Source organism: Neolamprologus brichardi, chromosome 9, assembly GCF_056152115.1.
Source record: "Neolamprologus brichardi isolate AB-2024 chromosome 9, ASM5615211v1, whole genome shotgun sequence".
NCBI classification, from domain to species: Eukaryota; Metazoa; Chordata; class Actinopteri; order Cichliformes; family Cichlidae; genus Neolamprologus; species Neolamprologus brichardi.
In genome coordinates this window covers 37,260,112-37,280,743 of record NC_142112.1, presented here as the reverse complement: position 1 = coordinate 37,280,743, position 20,632 = coordinate 37,260,112, and the positions used below count along the sequence as shown (strand labels likewise).

The 20,632-nt window shown below is 39.4% G+C and overlaps 1 protein-coding gene across 1 annotated transcript in view; it reads left to right on the top strand.

Moving 5' to 3' along the window:
- The first annotated feature begins 799 nt into the window (after positions 1 to 799).
- The window catches only part of LOC102779135 (LIM zinc-binding domain-containing Nebulette-like), a 59,812-nt gene continuing 39,979 nt past the window's right edge, over positions 800 to 20,632 (top strand). Inside the window, exons 1-2 of the mRNA XM_087846557.1 lie at positions 800 to 1,103; positions 6,071 to 6,165. Coding sequence (XP_087702683.1) covers positions 1,035 to 1,103; positions 6,071 to 6,165 — 164 coding nt within the window. The 5' untranslated portion in view covers positions 800 to 1,034. The remainder of the gene's footprint in view (positions 1,104 to 6,070; positions 6,166 to 20,632) is intronic.

The following is a 20,632-nucleotide window of genomic DNA, read 5'->3' as shown; positions in this document are numbered from 1 at the left end:
TAGTTTTATTTTTGAAATACACCAATTTTTATATACTGCAGGAAAAACGAAAATAAATATTATAATGCAAATTTGCAAAGAAACAGCATATGCATCCAAATAAACTATTTCCAGCAGTGCAATATGAGTCCTAAGCATCCCAGAAACTATTCAGAAAAGCACAAAGTCAAACATGACATAAACACCAGTATAGGCTCATAAAGCCCTGATGGTTAAAAAAACAAACAAACTACATTTCCGCGAATTGACGTCACTTCCGGTTTCATGTAAGACATGGCGGACATGCGATCGTTCGCGCTGATGGACATAGGAAGTGTTACGAACAGCTGATCGGATCGGCAAAGCGTGTTTCTGGAATATTATGTTTTTGTTGCTGCAAGTGCTTTTTATGCAGTTTTTGCAAAGCTATATGTGGAAGGAAACTGTGACCGAGGACAAGCTGATGGCATAAGATGTAAGTACAACTCCTCCGGTTTCATATGCAAAAACAATTATTGCGCTAGCTTACGTGGTTGCAGTGCTACCGGGATTTAAAAATAGTTATGCTCAGACCGGCTTCAAAAAAGGGTTAAATTAATATTCATGTGCTGGAAGAAAACAGTTTCTCAAATTAATAAAATCTACATCTTACAGTATAAAGCGCCTCGAGCCGACTGTTTTTGCAATTTAGTGCAATATATAAAAAACTGAATATAAATTTAGGCACTTCCGCCCTGGCTTCACTTTTATCACGGTGTCTTTGACTTTGAAAGGATCGTAAACCCACTTCCTGTGTGCGCGCTGACTGCCGCTGGCTTGCGCTCTCAGATTGAGTGATCGGTCCCAGCTCAGCATCCAGCCTTCACACCGGACGGTGCGCCTGTGAGAGGAAGAGCAGAGCCGCTCTCTGTCGTTCAGCTTCTTCACTGAGTTTACAGCCTCGCAGACAGAACTTTGGCCTTTTTGGAGCTTCGGATCTTCGTTTTACAACATTTCATCCCGGCGTAAACAAGCGGAATTTAAGCTTTGGAGGAGAGCGCAGCGGAGGTCTGGAGATGAACCCCCCGTGTGCCCGCTGTGGCAAGATCGTGTACCCGACGGAGAAAGTCAGCTGCCTGGACAAGGTGGGAACTTTTCTTTGGGGACAAATGACACGTTAAACAAAATGATGAAAACATTCAGTTTAACACAGAGAAATGCGTGTAAACTGGAGGTGGGTCAGCCCTTTTAAGCTTCATGCTTCCAAAAACACTGGATCATTATATATAACTACCTTATAATGAGTGCAACGCTAGTGTGGGTTATTTAAGATGGTCTAGTGACAAAAGCTGTGATACACCGTTGTAGAGACCAAATGTGTGGGTGTTCCTTTAATTTACCAAATTTATTTCCTCTGTTATTTAAATTTATCTAAAACAAACAAACAAATTAATATATTTCTGTTAATTTAGAATAAACCCAGCTTGCTATAAACACAGTTTACAGTTTTTTAATGTCATCGGTCAGCTCACTTCAGTTGTTTTTCTCTATATTTTTGTAAATAAAATTGTTAAAGTGTCACAATTACAGATCCAGAAATATTGTGACAACCAGCTGTTAACATAGCGCAGACTTCCTTTTAAATAAGTGCTCGAATGGCTCAATGATATGATGAATAATGTCTGTAACAGGAATGTTTTGGACCTTCTTTGCTCTTAAATTCCGGCGTAAAACCACATCGTTAATTTGTGCATTTGCTGGTAACACCTCTGTAATAATCGCTTGCATAATGGTGATAAATTATTAAAATATGTTCAGCAGCCTCATGCGTTCACTGTCAGTCCTCTGAGGGATCAGATGACACAACAGCATGTAGGCAGCAGCGCACATAATATTAGCTCCTCGTCTTTCATCACAAAAGACTCTTGTTTTAGGAATCAGCAGCAGATAAACAGTTTTTGATTGTAGAAGTAAGAAGAAAATATGTGGATCCAACTTTATTATAAGAGCTCAACAATGAGGAGAGTTTGGTTCAGAAAGAGAGAGCAGGCTGGACCAAATGCTACCTGAAAGTCTGGGTTATAATAGAACTAAAGGCAGTGTTGGAGGCAGTCATTTAGAGAGGGACGCAGGCAAAGAAAGACGTTTAAGGAGAATGTGAGAAAAAGAGTGTAAGGTCGAGGGACATAAAGACGTTTGCCATTCAAGGACGTCCCTGCTGTCCCTTACAAAATAACCTTTAAGCAGACGTTTTCACAGGTGTCACTCATTTTACATTTTTGACACAAAGTCTGAAAATAAAACTAAAGAAATAAAAAAAAAAGAAATCCAGGATTTCTGTTTATCATTTGTGTTTTAATTAAAAGTTCCTGCAGGATCAGCATTAAAAATAACAGCAGAAATGTTTTAGCGCACAGTTCCAGTTCTTGCCATGAAGAGTTTTTCAGAGTTAGCAGCTTTTTCTAGATCCAGTACGATTCTGAGACCTCGTCTTTGGTCATTTTTTAATATCAAATCCTGATCCAGTACCAGTGTTAAATATACTGGTAAGCTGTATTACTCACTAAGGAAGAGACTGGGAACCGGTCATGAAGTGTGAGGCAACACACAGAGTTAAACACTGATTTACTTACTTTATTTAAAAAAATTAAATAAATGTGACCAACAATTTAAATTTACAGAACTGGGTTTTGTTATTAGCATATTAACAGGACTAAAATCAAAATAAAAAAGGTAAATTTAAGATTTAAGCTTAGTGTGGAAGTCTTTTCTGTACTTTAATGTCATTTACAGTCAAATCAAAGGAGTCGCCCCCTACTGGCTGTTACAAAGAAAGCAGGTTTAAGGCACCTCTGTTGCGGCTTTGCTTCTCTGGTTCTTCGAGTTCTCTGTTTACTGCACATTTTTTTCTATTGTGTCCCAGGGAACATACTGCAAATGGTTGCATCTCGCCAGTCCCAGCTCACAGTCTTAGCAGGAAAAACAAACAAAAAACTTTAATCTGATTTTTAACAAAATACTTTGTACAGAAAAATTAGTTAACAAAGTTAACAAAAGAACAGAACTGAAGAGAGATGACGTTGTAACATAAATACACACCAGGGGGAGGATAGCCAGGAACAGGTGAACTTTTAAGGAATGAACCATTTAAGGAGGGAAGTCAACTGACTTTCAAAATAAAACAGGAAGTGAATTGAAAGTGTGACTGTCCATGCGGATGCTAATCTGCAACATAAAGGCGGAAAACCAGAAAAATGTTCTGAAAAACATGTGCTGGTACATATCTGCCTCTGTTAGCCGCCTAGCTGGTGTTGGTGTCAGTCTTGGAGCTGGAAACAGCTTCAGGAAGTGATTTCTAGTCAAGATGGAGATAAATGCAGGTGAGAAATGTGTAGACATTCAACTTCTTAGCCATTCAGGTTTTTGTTGTGCACTTTCTGTAGCTTTTAACCTAAAAGGGAGCCTCTTAAAAATGGCTCCAGCTGTTGTTTAGACAATCTTCTTCAAGTACAAAAATTGTAGGTAAAATTTACAAATAAAATATTTAAATGCTTGACGTCGAGTCAAATATCAGCCTAACTGTGTATTAGTCCATTTCTAGTTCTTCCTTTACTGAAACTGAGTGTGTGCTCTGTGCAGTGGAAAAGTTTGACCTGTTACAGGTTCACTGAGGATTTGCATTTCAACACATCCTGCTCTTTGACTGCACTTAAGTAGAGGATTAATATGGAAGTCATATGACCATGTTGACATCTCGAACACAAAATGCAGTCGCTTTCTAACTAATTTGACTTTGACTAATCCCAGAGCGGGAAAGATGGAGGACGATCTGTGCTGGATATTAAAACGAGTAAAACGGGATCATATCTGTCACGTTTTCTTCTGAACAAATCTCAGTTTGCTTTCAGCTTCATACGTCGTGTAGAAACGTTTCTGATTTTTGTAGCAACATAAGGTGGAGCTGCTCAGTCAGAGTGTTTGTAGTCTGGTGGTTGTTATCATGTGATCAATCATTGACAGTCTTGTGATAACAGGTGGCATAAGAAGCAGGAGCTTCCCACTGGGACTCTCAGATTTTGGCACATGCAACAGGACTCTGTGCAGACGAGGTGTGAGATCTTAGATGTGACTTGTAGTGTGGGGAGACCTTCACAGGTGAAACAAAGGCAAAATTAGCTGAATGCAAACATCAAACTAAAAAGTGACCTTTCAGGGGTCAAGAGTCAGTGACCTGGAGTCACTCACATACCTGAGGCATCTCTCGCCTGAGTGCCTGAGAACGGGGCGGCACCGAATACTGTTTGAAGGCTCCGGTTCTTCATCAGTAATTAAACAGCCAAAAGTGAGAGAGCGAGCAGGTTGGAGGTGTTTGATTTTTTTCAAAACTTGACAAAATGACCATACAGGAAATAAAAACAAATACCTGTTCAGAGCAGCATGGGGTCAGTGCTGCTGCAACAAGGAAGTGTGGCTATAGAAGTCTATGATAAAGACCAGCATGACCACAGCAAACACTTCTCAGAGGACTCAGTTTTATTTAATATATTGTATTCTTAGTTTGTATATTAAACTTCATCAGAATCCAAAAGCAGAAGAAAGAAGGGTGGAGAGCTTTAGGGTGGATCTGGTTTCACAAAGCTAAGCTGATGATGACCAAAATGCTCAACTTAAGACTTTAAAAACTGGACACTGCAAATGTTTGGGTGACATCATCATAGCTGCATCTGTCTTTTACATATAGCTGTGGTCCGAACTGCTCTCTCACTGTGTGATCAAACAGAGCAGTGCTAGCAGCCGAGATCAAGCCTGTTGATTAGAAACTTTTTTTAAAGAAACAGACTGAATCTAGAAACAAAGTGACTCAAGTCTGATGCTCACCTGTGAGCGAGAAGGACTTCAGGCACTTAAGCATTTCCACATTTAAATAAGCAAATAAATAGGCAAATGCATCCCTACCCATGCTTAACATCTGCCTTTAACCACGTCTTATTACATGAGCAGAACTTCCTACAAGCAACTAACCACAGATATCAGTAGAACCTGAGCGATACTGGTGGGGCCGATGTTACCTATCTGACAATAATATTGGTATCTACATTTATAATATGTCATACATTAAAATTAAAAAGTAAGCAGGAGATGGGAGAACCAGAAGTTTTCTGCATGTGCTTGTGCAACATCCCAACTGGAAACATGCATGAGTGGGCTGCTACCAACACAACAGCCAGCTGATCCTTACAGAGTTGGCAGGAAAGTAGCGTCCATGACTTGCTGTGACAGAAAGACTCATAAATAAGCTCACATAACAAATGTTATGTAAATCTCTTTATGTTTGGTGTGTCTGAAAGACATAGATCTTATTCTTAAATGCACAAATATCTGCACTGGTCCTATAAATTCAACATCAATCGGGCTCTAATTTACGGATTTAACACAAAGGGAAGGCAATGTGGAAGTGCCTTAGACCTGCATTCATAACGCCCACAGGGAGGGTGAAAACTGTGGTTCTGAAATCGATGCCCTGACCTCTGTAACAACTTTACAGGTGAGTTTACAGGTTCGGTGGCTCGTCTCATGTCACAGTGACTGAAAAATGTCGTTGATTGAGTCATTTTTAAGTTTCAGAAAGAAACATGGTCCACAACTGCGTCTTCACGTCCAGTTTCAAAATACCAAGACGGGCAAAATGTGGTGTTTGAGGTTTCATGTGACTTCATAAAACAATGGGTGATGGCTGTAGCCATCATTTGTACCATTAATGCATCATAGCCATTACTGTACTAACCAGGAAGTTCAATGAGGAAAACCACAGAATGAAGCTTGAAAAGGTCGCAGAGATTTCAGACACAAACTCCAAACTAATTCTACACAAACACAGATCAGTTCAAACCTCAGTTTTTCTTCTGAGGGGATGAAAACACACTAAATGACAAACAGGCCACATCATCATAAAGTAACTGATATACTTCCAGTTCACCAATTTCCTGTACATGTCTATAGATGACATCTTTCACCAGCGTAGCATGTTTACTGGGCATTAATGGTTCCACGATCACTGAACTATGGAAGCATTTGAATCTATTGATTCGAGTGTGAATCTGTGTGTTTTCAGAACTGGCACAAAGGATGTTTCCACTGCGAAGTTTGCAAGATGACGCTGAACATGAAGAACTACAAAGGCTATGATAAGAAACCCTACTGCAACGCGTGAGTCCCGAGTCTCTCTCTGTACATTATAAATAACTTCAAATACTCTCCAATGTTTTGCATGTTGTACTGCATAATGACGGGTTTGCAGAGTGCTTATCTAACCTTGCCTTGACTCAAGCGTGACGATTATACATCCATGAACGTTGTGCGAGTATAAACAGCATCGCCTGGCTGTAGCTGCTGTGTTATTATCTGCAGGCGGCTCATATGTGTGTGGTGATGCTTCCAGGTTTTTATAGCAGCGATGGTTCCAGTTTTCGGTTGGTTTCAGTGGTTTTGGTTGCGAGCCCAGCCCAACTTCACTCCACTACTGTTGCTTCTCCCACAGAGCGTTTCACTTTTCTGTCAGCGTGTTCTGCTTGTTATGATCTGTGCAGCTTGAGACACAACACTGCTGTTTGTTGCCAGTAGAGGATACTTACTGCGCGCTGCCAGACCTTCACAGACGAGATTAAAAACTCTCCAAGGATTCAAGACTTGGATCTGCGTTTGATGGATGATGGGAGTAAATTACAGCGTGTGCTGCAGACCTTGTTGTAGTATCTTATTGGGAGGTTGTGCCTTTGACCTTTGACCCTGTTACTGTTAGTTGTTTGATGATCTGAGTGTCTGTCCTTGTTGCAGCCTGCTCTGACAAACAGCATAAAAATGCAACACTCCATTTATTCACTCAGCTGTTGTCTACTGCTTCCTGCTAAATGTGCAGCTGTTCGGTGTTTTTTGGTTTAAACTGTTGACAGTTTAACAGATTCCAAAGTAGCTCAAGGAGACGAGACTTTCCTCGATCAGGACGGACTAATGTTTGAAGCTCTGAGGTCAACTTTTCACTGAAAATGCTGAGGATGTCACATTTCTGAATTAAAGAGTAGTAGTGGACTATTACTGGTTACATACCGAGGGTTCAGAGACGTTGTGCGGCTTCTTATATGTTGGCAACAGAAATGCTGAAGTTAGCTGCAGGTTTTTTTGAATTCGACTTCCAGGCTGTTAAACTCGACACACTCATCAGCTGTTATAAGTGTTTTATGTTTGTTGTTGCAGAGAGCGTTGTTTACGGTGTAATCACACCTGAGACTAGGGCTGCTCGATTATGGCAAAAATGATAATCATGATTATTTTCACTGAAATTGAGATCTCGATTATTTGACGATATTTATTTAACAATAACAATGTGTTGAATAATGACTTTAAAGATTGTCAAAAAATAATATAAAATAGTGCAAATACTGAAAACAGTGCAAATGTTTGCAATATAAGAAATAAATGAAAAATGTAAACATCTATGTTTAGTGAACTTTGCAGTGTTGCTCTGTGGTGCAGCTACGACACTGTAGCAAAGTTTACACACTGTGTCTACTTGATCCACGTCTGACTGAACCCATAATGTTTCCACACCACTGAAGTTTTTTTACCTCACTTTTCAACCAACAGCAGTCACTCTCCTCTCCAAATAACTTCTGCTTAGCTTTCCGAGCTTCCCTCAGGTCCTCTTAATCAGCTGTCCCCAACCCCCGGGCCTCGGACCGGTACCGGTCCGTGAGTCGTTTGGTACCGGGCCGCGAGAGTTGAGGCTCAGGAGTGAAATGTATAGTTTTCTGGGTTTTTATCGGTTTTCAGTGTTATTTTGTTATCGTTTTTATCGTTTACTCGGTTTTCCTGGGTCTTTTCACGTGTGTTTTGAATAAATCTTCTTTTTTTCGGTACCGGTACTAGTTTGATTTTGTTGTATTTATCCGCGACACCTTAAAGGCCGGTCCATGAAAATATTGTCGGGCATAAACCGGTCCGTGGCGCAAAAAAGGTTGGAGACCGCTGCTCTTAATTGTTGTGACACGTGTTCGAAATGCAGAGAGGTGCGCTCGATTTGCCACACGGAGCAGCGCGAAAGTAAAGCACGAGGGAGGGGCTAATAATCGGCTCAGTCATTTTTAATGATCGTTGAAAGCCCAGATCGTAATCGAGATTAAAATTCGATTAATTGAGCAGCCCTACCTGAGACTACACCGTAGACCTTTGATACATTTGAACGGGTCATGGTGGTGACCTGATGACACGGCGTCTCTCTTTCTTCCAATAAGCCAGATGTGCGCTGGTACCACTGCTGTTGGTATACAATCTTACTGGACATATTTAAATGTTATTGTTCTCATTAACTACACATTGCAACAATTAACATCTATTAAAGCAGAAAACTAGAAAACTCTCCACAGGTTTGTCCCTTTTAATACTTTCTGTAATCATGTGATTATTTAATAACAGTCAAATTAAAGTTTCTAAGTAGGAGAATAAACAAGAAAACCCCTCAGAGTTATTAACGTACAAAAACAGGTAAATATTTGGACGATGTCCAGAAGATTTTGAGTGATGTTGCCAAGTCATTCATGTATTGTATTACAGTGTAACCATTAGTTACTGTCCTTGCAGACTTTACTAAACTAGTAAGAAAAGCTTTTAGCAGAAAACAACAAGAACCTGGTTGATGCATTTATATACTGGAAGCAGGTATCGGTGTGTTTGTAGCAAAGTCTCTGAACTGAGCTGAACATTTGTAGGAGCTTTATCAGAAAGTTATCTTTTGAATGGTAGCCAGCTGTGAAGAGAACAAGTACACTTTGTCCACCGCATCGACTTACTGGCCTCACACGCAAACACAAACTCACAACAGGGCTTAAAGTCAGAGGCGTTAAATCGACCTTTGACTGTGGTTAAAAATACGTTTCCTGGTGTTGACCTGGTCAGTGTTTCCTCTCAGAGATTTCTTGTCCTCCTGTAAACAAACAGCACTTTAAGCTTAAAAGGGACTCAGAGCGAAAACACTGGTGGCTTTTTCACTCAGACGTCTTACTCTATGAAAGTGTTTCATCTTTGGGGTGGGTGGTATCCTTCGGTTTTTCATGGCCTCATCCCTTCCTGACACTCCTCTGTGGTACAGTTATGTCGCAGCATTTGTGTTAAAAATACGTTAAAGCTTAGATACTCTGGACTTAAGTCGTTGTAGTGCAGTCAGACAACTACATAAACAGAAATATCAGGTGACTGATCCAATTATTGTTGTATGAGTAATGTACAATACTGAGTAACAGCATGGTCAAGGAGCTCCAGGCTCTGCCTATGCTAACGTCTCCATGTTGTAAACGAGTGTGACAGACAACATCTGGTAAAACCAGCATGGTTTGGCAGTATTTCCTTCCATGAAAAGTCATTTGTGTGCAAGCTGTGCATGCAAACGTCTTCGAAACACTCCATGAGTACAGAGAAACACCCAGAGCTAAAAATTCAAGTGTCAAAAACTGCAGTTCCTGCAAGCACCACTTGAGGTGCACTCTTAAAATGAATCAGTTCATGTAGACCAGCGGTCTCCACTCTTTTTTGCGCCACGGACCGGTTTATGCCCGACAATATTTTCATGGACCGGCCTTTAAGGTGTCGCGGATAAATACAACAAAATAAAACTAGTACTGGTACTGAAAAAAATAAGATTTATTCATAACACACGTGAAAAGACCCAGGAAAACCGAGTTAACGATAAAAACAATAACAAAATAACGCTGAAAACCGATAAAAACCCTGAAAACTATACATTTCACACCTGAGCCTCAACTCTCGCGGCCCGGTACCAAACGACTCACGGACCGGTACCGGTCCGAGGCCCGGGGGTTGGGGACCGCTGATGTAGACTCACATGTTACAATGTCAAACAGACACTCTGGTTTTGCCCTCTGTGGGTTGTTTCCCCTCAAAACAACTGTGTCAGGTGGATGTTTTACAGCTGGCCTCCTGGATAACTGGATTAGGGACACGGCTGCATTGATTAACAGGCATCCCTGCCCAGCTTCTGGTCTTTAAACAGTCTCAGTTATGTGTGGGTGTGCTGCTGGTGCCTTTTGGAGCATTTTAATGGACTCACTAACAATATGATTTGCTGTGACGTCAGGCTAGTAATTTTGCGAGCCCTGCACCTGAATCAAATGTTTAGTTCATTACCAGGTTTCTGGAGAACCTCAGACATGTTGAGGAGGTCATTTAGCCATTTAAATCAGCCGTGTTGGATCAAGGACACATCTAAAAACCTGCAGGACACCGGCCCTCGAGGCCTGGAGTTTGATGCCTTTGGGCTCGGGGATCAAGGACGTAGCATAGTGTCCATCAGTGGGGCACTAAATCTGCCAATCAAAAGAAAAATGTTCGCTGGTTCACCTTCATCAGAGGGACTAAACTCAAACTGCTTTTAAACAGGGACAGAAGCACTTTTGTTTTTATCTTGTTAGTCAAGTGGTTGTTGCTTTCACAGCTGAGGCTGTTCTGTAGTCAAACGCAGTAAATAATGTCAGCTCAGAGCCTTGTCTTTATTTTATTACAGTACTAAAAATGATGGCCTTGGGATTTCTAAATACCCCGGTATACCATTATCTCATGATAGCCCCCATGTCTGCTCACCATCAACTGCAATGAGATTTACAAATGCTGTGTCACTTGCTAAATGAGAATGACTCACACTTGTTTTCTACAAGCACCTTTAAGCTGTTTTTGTCTCTTTGTCTGTGTTTTGTGTCATATAACTTGTATGCATAGAGTTTAACCACTGCCTGTAACATTGTGTGTTAATTTAGGTCAGCCCTCACTCCACTTTCACACACTCTAATGGCTTTAGTGTGTGTTTTTCCCATAAAACACATTAGAGTGTGTTTGCTCTCTGCTGAAGAAAGTCACAGCAGGTCAGTCATTAAATTGGTCCACTTACCACGGCAGCTTTAAAGTCGTACATTTATCTGAAGTTTCATGTTATCGTTCCACATTTGGTGCTTTTGGCTTTAATTAGAAAGAACTTAACTCACAATCATACATTTCACCTCTCCTGGCCTGGAAGGACCTTTCAGACTATGGGAACAAACACACGAGAATGATTTCTGGCCTAAGTGGAAAGAAAAGTTGATTTTTTTAGTAATTTTACCAGTTAAAACATTTGATATGACATAGAAACCCAGACCATAATACCTGTAAAATGTTTATCTTTAGATCTACCATATATGTACAGTTAGTAATAGAAACTTTAGACTACAAGCAACATGCAACCATACATCAAACTCATCCATGTGGGTGTAGCCCAAGTCCAAGTCTGATTATTGAGCAAATACATCTCTCTTAATCTTTATAACTGTTCATTCTTGTGCTTAGTGATATTTGATGGTAGAATCTAAGCTTCTAATTGGATAATGGTTTCAGCCTGCAGACTGATTACCTGACCTGTTGGATCTGTCTGTATACATTCTGTTTTTCCCTTATTTGTACTTGAAGGTCCAAAGGACAGGATGTAAATCATTGCTGTGGCATAGCTATCTCCATCAGGGTGGGACAGTCAGGACACGCTGCCAGTCCATCACACGGCTGTCATTTCATAAACGATTAATGACTAGAAGAGTTTGGAGTGCTGTGGGCATCATTTTCAAGCAACGGTCCTCCCTCTTGCAGCAGCAGGAACATTTTGTTTTCATTTACAACCATGAACAATATTTTCTTTTTGGAGATGATTTGCATTTTTTGTTTTCCAAAGCAAAGCCATTTATGATTTTTTACAGGATATATTCAGTTAAGTTTATTTTTTGCAAAATGCCTTACTCTGTTGATGTCATATATAATGATGTACATCATTTGTTTCCAAGGTTTTAATGAAAATGCATAAAAATTAACAATGTTGGATACCAACAGATAGTTCCACTAAAGAAGCTGCTTTAAATGCATTAAATCATTGCTCATTTTGAGGCTTGTCATTAACATATGGTACGATTGTTGTTAATGTTTCATTTAATGTGATCAGATCTAATAAACTTATTATCAACTGTCTTCTGAAAAAGCAAAAAGTCAAAGAGAGTCACAAGAAAAAGCCAGGTGTCTGTTTGTGTAAAGGTTTAAGTATTAACAGGTCATGTGACAGAGACTCGTGTAGTGATCAATGAGTCCCAGTCAGCATGTAAGGTCCAGGGTTGTTGTTACAAGGTAAATAAAACCATTGCTTCTGTAACTGTGCGGTGTATGGGGCACAAAAAACAAGCTCCGTCTCTCAGCAAGTCTCAAAACATGCTAACTTCAACTTTTGTATTAATTTTGTCTTTAAATGCAAGAAAAATCAAACATTTATAACTGCAGCCTAAAAAAATACAGAGTTCCAGAAAAAGTCTTAACTTCCTAAGACCTGAACTCTTCCACTGCATGCATCTTTCATTTCGCTTTGCTATTTGGGCTGATTGGGGTCTGATGACTTTTTTTTTTTTTTTACCTTATTTTTGTTTTTAAGAAAAATCAGATCCACATATGAGGATATTTGTTTAAAATTTTGATAGAACAGTAGCAGTATAACGTCCTCGTAAGTGGATATCAGGCCCTTGTAGAGCAAAATTTAGTATTTTGGTCTAAATAAGCCAAAATTTGATGTCCACATATGTGGACGCAGGTCCTAGGAGGTTAATGGTGGAAAAAGATGAAGGAGCCATATTTCCCTTTCTTGCCAGTTTTTTTGAATCGCTGTGTGTGATTAGTTCCTTCCACTGCTGCCTGGCCTGCTGTCTCTGTCTGTTTGTTACTCTGTCAGGTTTGTTTATGTGCAGAAAGTGGCTGCAGACTTCCTGCAGGGAGTTCTTACTCATCAGTGAGAGTTTTGCTTTTGTACCTCACTGTTACATGTAGCGCGCAGTGTACAAACCGGCATCCTATAATTACAGCGTCTCTGTGAGGCTGCGACTCTGACGCGCCTTGTTTTTAGTGCTGCCGTATATAACTGCTGTCTATTGTGCAAAAGCCCGGCAGCCATGTTTTTCTTGGCTGCTTGTGTCATCCCTCACCATTGTTGAGCTGTGGCTGAAGTCAACACCATAGTGACAACAATAACATCTGAATTGATGGCCTCATTTCTTATTTTTAGCTTTTTTCTATCACTCATTTTATTCTTGATGTTCTTTGCAAAATAGCAGGTTTGATCATTAAAATGAGTTAAATCCAGACTTCCTTATTGAAGTATTTAAAGGGAGGAAATGGAATAAATGCTAGTTCTTAACTTTAGACTTTAAAGTGGGTACAGAGAGTATTTATCGTCAGTGTTGAGTCCTGACAGTTTCTTTTAAGCACCCATCTGCTCTTTGAGTTTGCACTTATTTTACAGTTTCTTCCATTAAATATCAGCTTCATTGCTATAAAACACTACAATAGCTCCATAGCCTTAAAGGTTAAAGAAGTATTTTCTTCCCACCCTCACTGAAGCTTCCATCCACATGCAGTTTTGCAGCTTTTTTGCAAGACTAACCCAATCCCAGATAGGCTGTTAACTTGAAATGTGTGTCAGCAGTGCTACGGTCACTCTTCGGTGAGCTAATAAGGCTTTAATGCCAAGGATCCTGAGATTTTAATCACTGTATTGATACCAATTTTGATCACCACCTCCTCAGAATCGTCACTGCTGCAATCCACAACAGTTGTGGCTGAAGGTTTTGGCAGTGGCACCAACACAAGCAAAAACTCACCAGTTCGTGGGTGAACTGAGTTAACTTTAACGTCATGATGCTTCGTATAAAGGTTTAACAGGTTTCTTACATTAGATGTACATCTAGTGGAATTCTATTGAGGCGTTTTATGAGTTGAATATTTTGCATGATTTCCAAATCTACAGGTATTCAAATATGATGATACACATGACAAACATGAAAAAGGCACATCATTGAATTGACAGTTTGGCTAATGCGAAAAGATTTGCAGAAAAATGGATAATAATGTGAATGTGTGTGGCCACCGCTGAAAATTCTTTAACCTTCAACCTTGAATTGATGCACTATTGAAAAGAGTCCTTTTATGTGCTTTATTGACATCCTTGCTTCACTTGTCTAATTCAGACACATGGGATACTGTCAGGTGTGGATTGTTTGGCATTGATTGTTCACTTATCTGGGAGCCAAAGTGCAGGACACAACATCCAATAATAAGTCAGCCTTTTTTTTGCATCTGATGATAAAATAAACAAAGGTCAAATCTAAAGAATGTCTACAAAGACAAAGATATAAATGCAGAATCCAAAACTTCAAATATATTAATTAAGAATACCAAATTTCAACAGAAATCTCAGGACCATGACATATGTTCTTTTTAACATGGACAACGTTTATATTAAATTATTATTGGAGTATAAATAAAGATTCTTTATGTTAGACGTGAGGACAGACGCAACTGACCTCTTTTTCACTTCGGAGTGAAACTGAAGGTCTGTGGATCTAACGACCATAGTCCCGTGCTTTCCAAAATCCTATCTACACTCCAAAAGGGGAGGGGGACAACAAAAAAAAGAACAGGGGGGCAAGTAGGGACAAGGATTACAGAGGCACATGAGAGCCAAAACTCAAACACGCAATGCCTACTGACTTCACTAATGGACTAATGCAACCAGAAACTAGCTTTCACAAGCAGTAATGCTGCAGAGAAACCTCAAGCTGTCGCCTCTCACACACAGGGCTCAGTGTTTTCTTCAGGCAAAGGCACACACGCATGGATTCCTGCGGCAGGTCATGGGTTGAGTTTTAATCTGTTGTGTCTGAACCAGGACAGCGTACGACCTCTGAGCTGTTTCATTAACGAGGCTCTGACACGCCGAACTTTGACCACTGTCTGCAGGGCCTGAGAGTCATCGTTTGTCAGCGCTGTCAGATTAAATTGTCTCTTTAATTCTCACATGCGCTACATGACAGATCATTAGCTTTATATGCAAGGTAATTAAATTTGCATGACTGCTGCTCTGGCTCAAATAGCTGTCTTTGCTTTAGATATAAAAAAAAAAACATTAGCGAGCAATTACACAAGGGGAAATTTTGGGTTTTGCACAATTAAAACACAACACATTCCACATTTGAACAGAAATAAGAGAGATTTTTTGCTCTTTTTTGTTTATTAGTATCGGCAATAACCTTCAGGAAAAATACTGCAGTTCCTCTAATGGCCACTAGAGGCAGACTGCAAGAGTGAGTCAGTCAGTGAGACTGTAGCCACATAGCCACTAGGGGTGGGGGAAAAATCGATACTGTGTAGCATCGTGATATTTTGTTTGCTAATAATGTATCGATACAGGGACAGCAGAAATTGATATTTTGTTACAAAAAAGGTTTTTGTGCTCTGACTTCAGAGCATGTTGATCCTTTTTCTGAGCAAGAATCCTGACATTCCTTCACTGTCCAAATGTGTTTAACTTTTTTATGGCAGCAATAAACATGACAGTTTACTTATTTTAATTTAAGACATGTTTTATTTTAATTAAGTTTAAAACGTTTTTATTTAATGTAAAATTATATTTTGTTTTAATTTACTTTCAAATTCTTCAGTTGCTGAAGGGGCTGCATAGTTTTCATAAACTGCATAGTTCAGAATAGCTATAATTGTACCAGATGGTTGATTCAGTTAAGTTGGACGAGACTGTAATACAAACCATTCAGTTTGTCAACAATCAAACTGAAATGAGAGAAAGACTGAGTGTGAGACTTTGATATTAGATAAAATGAATATTGATAAAGTTTACCTTTATGTACAGAATCTAAATATCGCAAAATATTTAAAAAAAATTGCAATAATATCGTATCGTGCGTTAAGTATTGTGATAATATCGTATCGTGGGATGTATGGTGAGTCCCACCTCTAGTAGCCACCATGAACCAGACCTGGGATCATGTTAAATGACACAATGTAAACATGGAGAACATGGATGTCGAGTTATAGGCTGATGCTCACTGTAGCAAGTTGCATTCATAAATTGTAGCGGCATAACGCACAAATTCAGGTATCTGCTAATTAGCACTACACAACACTTCAACACAAAGTAATTTGTTATGTTTAAGTAAAAGTCTGTTATGAGACCTGATTGCTTTTACAGTCTTATTTTCAGACTCAGTATTGACCGTCTCTCCTCTTAGGACACAAATGTATTCTTTTAATGAATCTTATGATTTGAATCGTCTTACTGGTCATCATGTAATTACCACTCGCATTTTTTATAAAGCCTCTCTGCTATTTTTAATCTCAATGAATCTTATTTTTCTGAATAGAGGTGTAAATTTCACGGTGCATCCTTCTAATCATCACTGTTTTAATCACATAATTTCATTTCATTAATACTGTATAGCATTTTGCATGTTTTGTTCTTGAAAAGTGCCGCATACATGAACTACTTACTACGTAAAGTATCAGAATTTCTTTTTACTGAAATTGGAGCACCTCAGAGCCAGTTGTGTTATTTGTCCAAATATTCCTTTTAAGATGTAGCGGTCGAGTTCAGGGAAGTTATAAGGGCTCAGCTTGATTGGCTGTAGCTTCCTGTGTTGGTGTCCAGCTGTCAGTATAAATGGCTGTAGTTCAGAACTATTGTTGTGAAGGGGAAACTTTCCACAGAGACCAAAAACATTTTTGTAGCAGCCATAAACATGAACATTTTAAAAATAGGGCTTGAACTCCAAAACTGCAGACTCTATGTTAAAATGTTGAATTTTACTTTGCCTCAAATATTCATTTCTGGCTCAGAAAAAAAAGAACAGGTGAGCAGGCTCTCACCTGTTTGCTGAGTTATATTCAGCATTTACCTTTCTGGTCGGGCAGTGTGTGTGTTGTCTCAGAATATCCTACATTTATTATGTGAAAATTCAGTGATTCAGGTGAAGATATTTTACACGCTCACTCCAAATGCTGCTCAGTGTTTTGAGTCAATCTCAGATTATATTGCAGTTGATTAAAGACCAAATTAGTGACACGCTTCCAGGATTTCCTGCACATCGCAGCAGAAACAGTCCGCTGACTGTGTTTGTGGGAGGAATCTTCCTGCATGAGATATTTCTGTTTAATTAAATGATCCTTTATGCAAATTAGTATTAATCAAAGCTGGTTATGTAACACTGCACACCAGCTGCTCCTTTGAACATGAAGACACATGGAGCAGATCACACTGAAGTCCCAACGACTCTCATCCACTCTCGTCCTCTCATCAGTGTTTCTGATCTGTGCATGTATTTAATGTAAACATTAGTCAAACTATTCTCCGTGTGTGCATCTTAACAGTCTTTTATCAGCTCAGATAGTTGTGGTTAAGACTGTGTGGTTATGTAATGCAACTGCCCACATAACCCACATACTCCAGTCTGATTGTGCTCCTCACAGCGCGGAGAGAAAACACTGCTCGTTTCTGTCTCTGCTTCTTCACCGAGGCGATGCAAATGAAAGTAAAACGGAGACGATTTCTGTTTAATTCATGCATCTTATTCAGCACAGCCGAGTTCACATAGTAAGCAGGTAGATGCTGAGCATCTCCTCCAGGTGTTTGTGCAGAAATCAGTCACAGAAGGAAATGCTTCCTTTAAGATCTATTAAAAGCTTCGCTGCTCTGTTTTTAGATGTTTGTGCATTATTCATTTTGAATTTGAGTGCAGGAGCAGAGACGTGCACCACAGATTACAAGAGTTAAATAACTGTTATAAGTGGGGGGGGGTTCAAAAGAGTGAACGGCGTGAACACATGAATGGGGCAAATAACGACTGACATCTAATAATGTTATTTGTGCAAAAGCTTCGCACTGACTCACTGAACACGGGCTGAAGATTTTATGTTTTTTAATCAAATATTTAAGATTTTTAACTGACTATGCCTGAACAGATTGTTGTGAACAAGCAAGCTGATTTTACTCATAATAATACTGCTACTAATAAAAATAATGATAATACATTTTATTTATAGGCGCCTTTAAAACCCTCAAGGTCACCTTACAATAGTACAATAACAGTAGCAATATATTAAAACAAAGCAAAATAAAATTATACATAAGGTTAAAAAAAACTGCAGCAGTTTAGTTGAGTATCGAGTAATTTGTGTGCATCAGTACGTGAAAACTAATCAGCAGGACGTTCATCTCGTGGAGGCATCGTGTCATTTTATGGAACATAATGAAAAGTTGTCTATTGTCTGGTTATTTCCTTCTAATGTGGACAAACTGCATGAAGCTGTCTCATGCAGTAAACTGTACTCAGTGGATAAAGTTAAGCACATTTACTTTAGCAGCTCATTTTATGAACGAATCATTTTCCGATTCATGCAGTGTAGTCAACTTACACCTGGATGGTTACGTTTTCATACAAATTGCTTTACGAGCTAATGTCATCCATGATGCTACATGTGCAGTCTGGTCCTTTGGTATTTGGACAATGACAGTTGTTTGTAGTTTTGTAGATCTCTAGACCACCACGGATTTGAGATCAAACAGTGAAGACTCTGGTCGCCCTGCCGTTTTAGTTTTATTGGATCTGTCTTCAGCCTTTGACATGGTTGATCATAATATACTCTTTAGGAGGCTAGAGCATGTTGTAGGCATCAAGGGTTCTGCCCTTAACTGGTTTAATTCTTACCTCACAGATAGATCCTTCTCTGTTGTGATGGGAGGATACTCTTCCTCTGTTGCCCCTCTCTGTTGTGGTGTGCCCCAGGGGTCTGTATTGGGCCCTTTATTATTCTCTTTGTATATGCTACCCTTGGGCTCCATATTTGAAAAATACAATATTTGTTATCACCTTTTAGTTTTGTAGATCTCTAGATGACCACGGATTTGAGATCAAACAGTGAAGATGCATGCCTCACTCTCTGGATGACACATGGTGTGCAGTCACCAACGTGAGCAGGTGGTAGGCGCTTTTTAAAATGACCCATGTAAGTGTTCCTGAAGTGCTTCCAGCTCCCACAGTGATGAGGCCCACTTTACAATCCAGGTGGAGGTGGTGGAGTCATGAAAGCATGTGGCTTCAAACCTACTGAACCACTTTATAAGTTTCTTTCTCACTTGGTATTCGGTTATGTTAACATATTAAAGTCCTTGAATGGGGTTTTAGTGGAACTATATTCACAACTAGAAAAATTTGCATTTCCTGCTAAAATGCTGTGTGGATGCCGTAACGCTGAAGTTGTCTGCTGAAAATAGCTGAAAAAGATGAAAAGTTGTAAAAACTTGTATGGTGGTGAAGAAACTGAAAATTCTGCTGAAAACAGGTGAAGAAGCAGAGATTTTTGCTGAAAAGTGGTGAAAAGCAAAAAATTCTACTGAAAGGGGTAAAGACGGAGAAATTTTTGCTGAAAAGTGGTGAAAAAAAATGTTGCCGTGAGCATGACTCAAACCTGGCCCTCCAGGTCTCAAGGCGATTACTCATCTCACTGAGCCAAACCCATTCTCACAAAGAAGAGGTGAAGAGACTGACAATTCTGCTGAAATGAGCAGAAGCTGCTGAGAATTGTTCTGATAAGAGATGAATCTGCAGAATTTCTGCTGAAAAGAGTTGTTTTCTGAAAACAGCAGAGATTTGTGCTGATAAGAGGTGAATCTGCAGAATTTCTGCTGAAAAGAGTTGTTTTCTGAAAACAGCAGAGAATTGTTCTGACAAGAGGTGAATCTGCAGAATTTGGGCTGAAATGAGATGAAAATTCTGAAAGTTCTGCTGAAAAGAGGTGAATGAGCAAAATTTCTGCTGAAAAGAGTTTTTTTCTGAAAACAGCTGAGATTTGTGCTGATAAGAGGTGAAAAGGCTGAAAATTTTGCAGAAAAGAGTTTTTTTTTTCTGAAAACAGCAGAAAAAACTGAAAATTTTGCTGAAAAGGGGTTAAAAAGCTGAAATTTGTGTTGAAAGGAGTTAAAAACGTTTAACTGTTAACTGAAAGAAATGTTGCCATAAGCGGGATTTGAACCCGGGCCTCCCAGTCTGAGAACGGTTGCTCATCTCACTGAGCTAAAACACAGCTCAGCCCAGCAAGCAGAAACAAGTGACCACATTGATGTGTTCCATTCATTTCAATGGGCAAAAATATTGTATAAAAAGCTTAATATTTTAAAAAGTGTAATAGTTAAAAGTACAAAAAGATATAGCAGGAATGAGCAGAAATAGCAGAATCTTGTGAAATTTGAATGGTGAAAATTGCACAAAAATTGTGCAAGTAGTTAAGCGGCAAAAAACGGAGCAACTTGAAGAATAAAGTATAAAGAATAAAGAGAAACAGGAACTCAATAGTGTGGATGCCTTTGAGGGCATCCACACTGTAAAAGCTTGGACAAAGAACCTTTGGAGTCACTGATGTTGGAAGAAAGTTCATGTGTTTCCTGTTTGCTCCATCATTACACAAACTTTTCCAGCCTCACGAAACACAGGATGGACATACTTTTTTTTTTCTTTTTACAGTATTTTTAGAATATTTTTCTCAATTTCTGTGCTTCTCTTTGGGGGTTTCTGCACAAATTCACAATACACATGAAAACAGGGCAGAGAGCTCAGTGTTGTGACACAAACTAATGAGTCAGTCGCTCAGAGAGAGAAGCAGAAGAGAGTGGGGAGAATAAATCCGACTGTGAGAAACAGAGACGTCAGTGCAGTTCATTGAGAGACGAAGCTGTTGAAAAGATATAACAAAACTTATGTAACCCTCC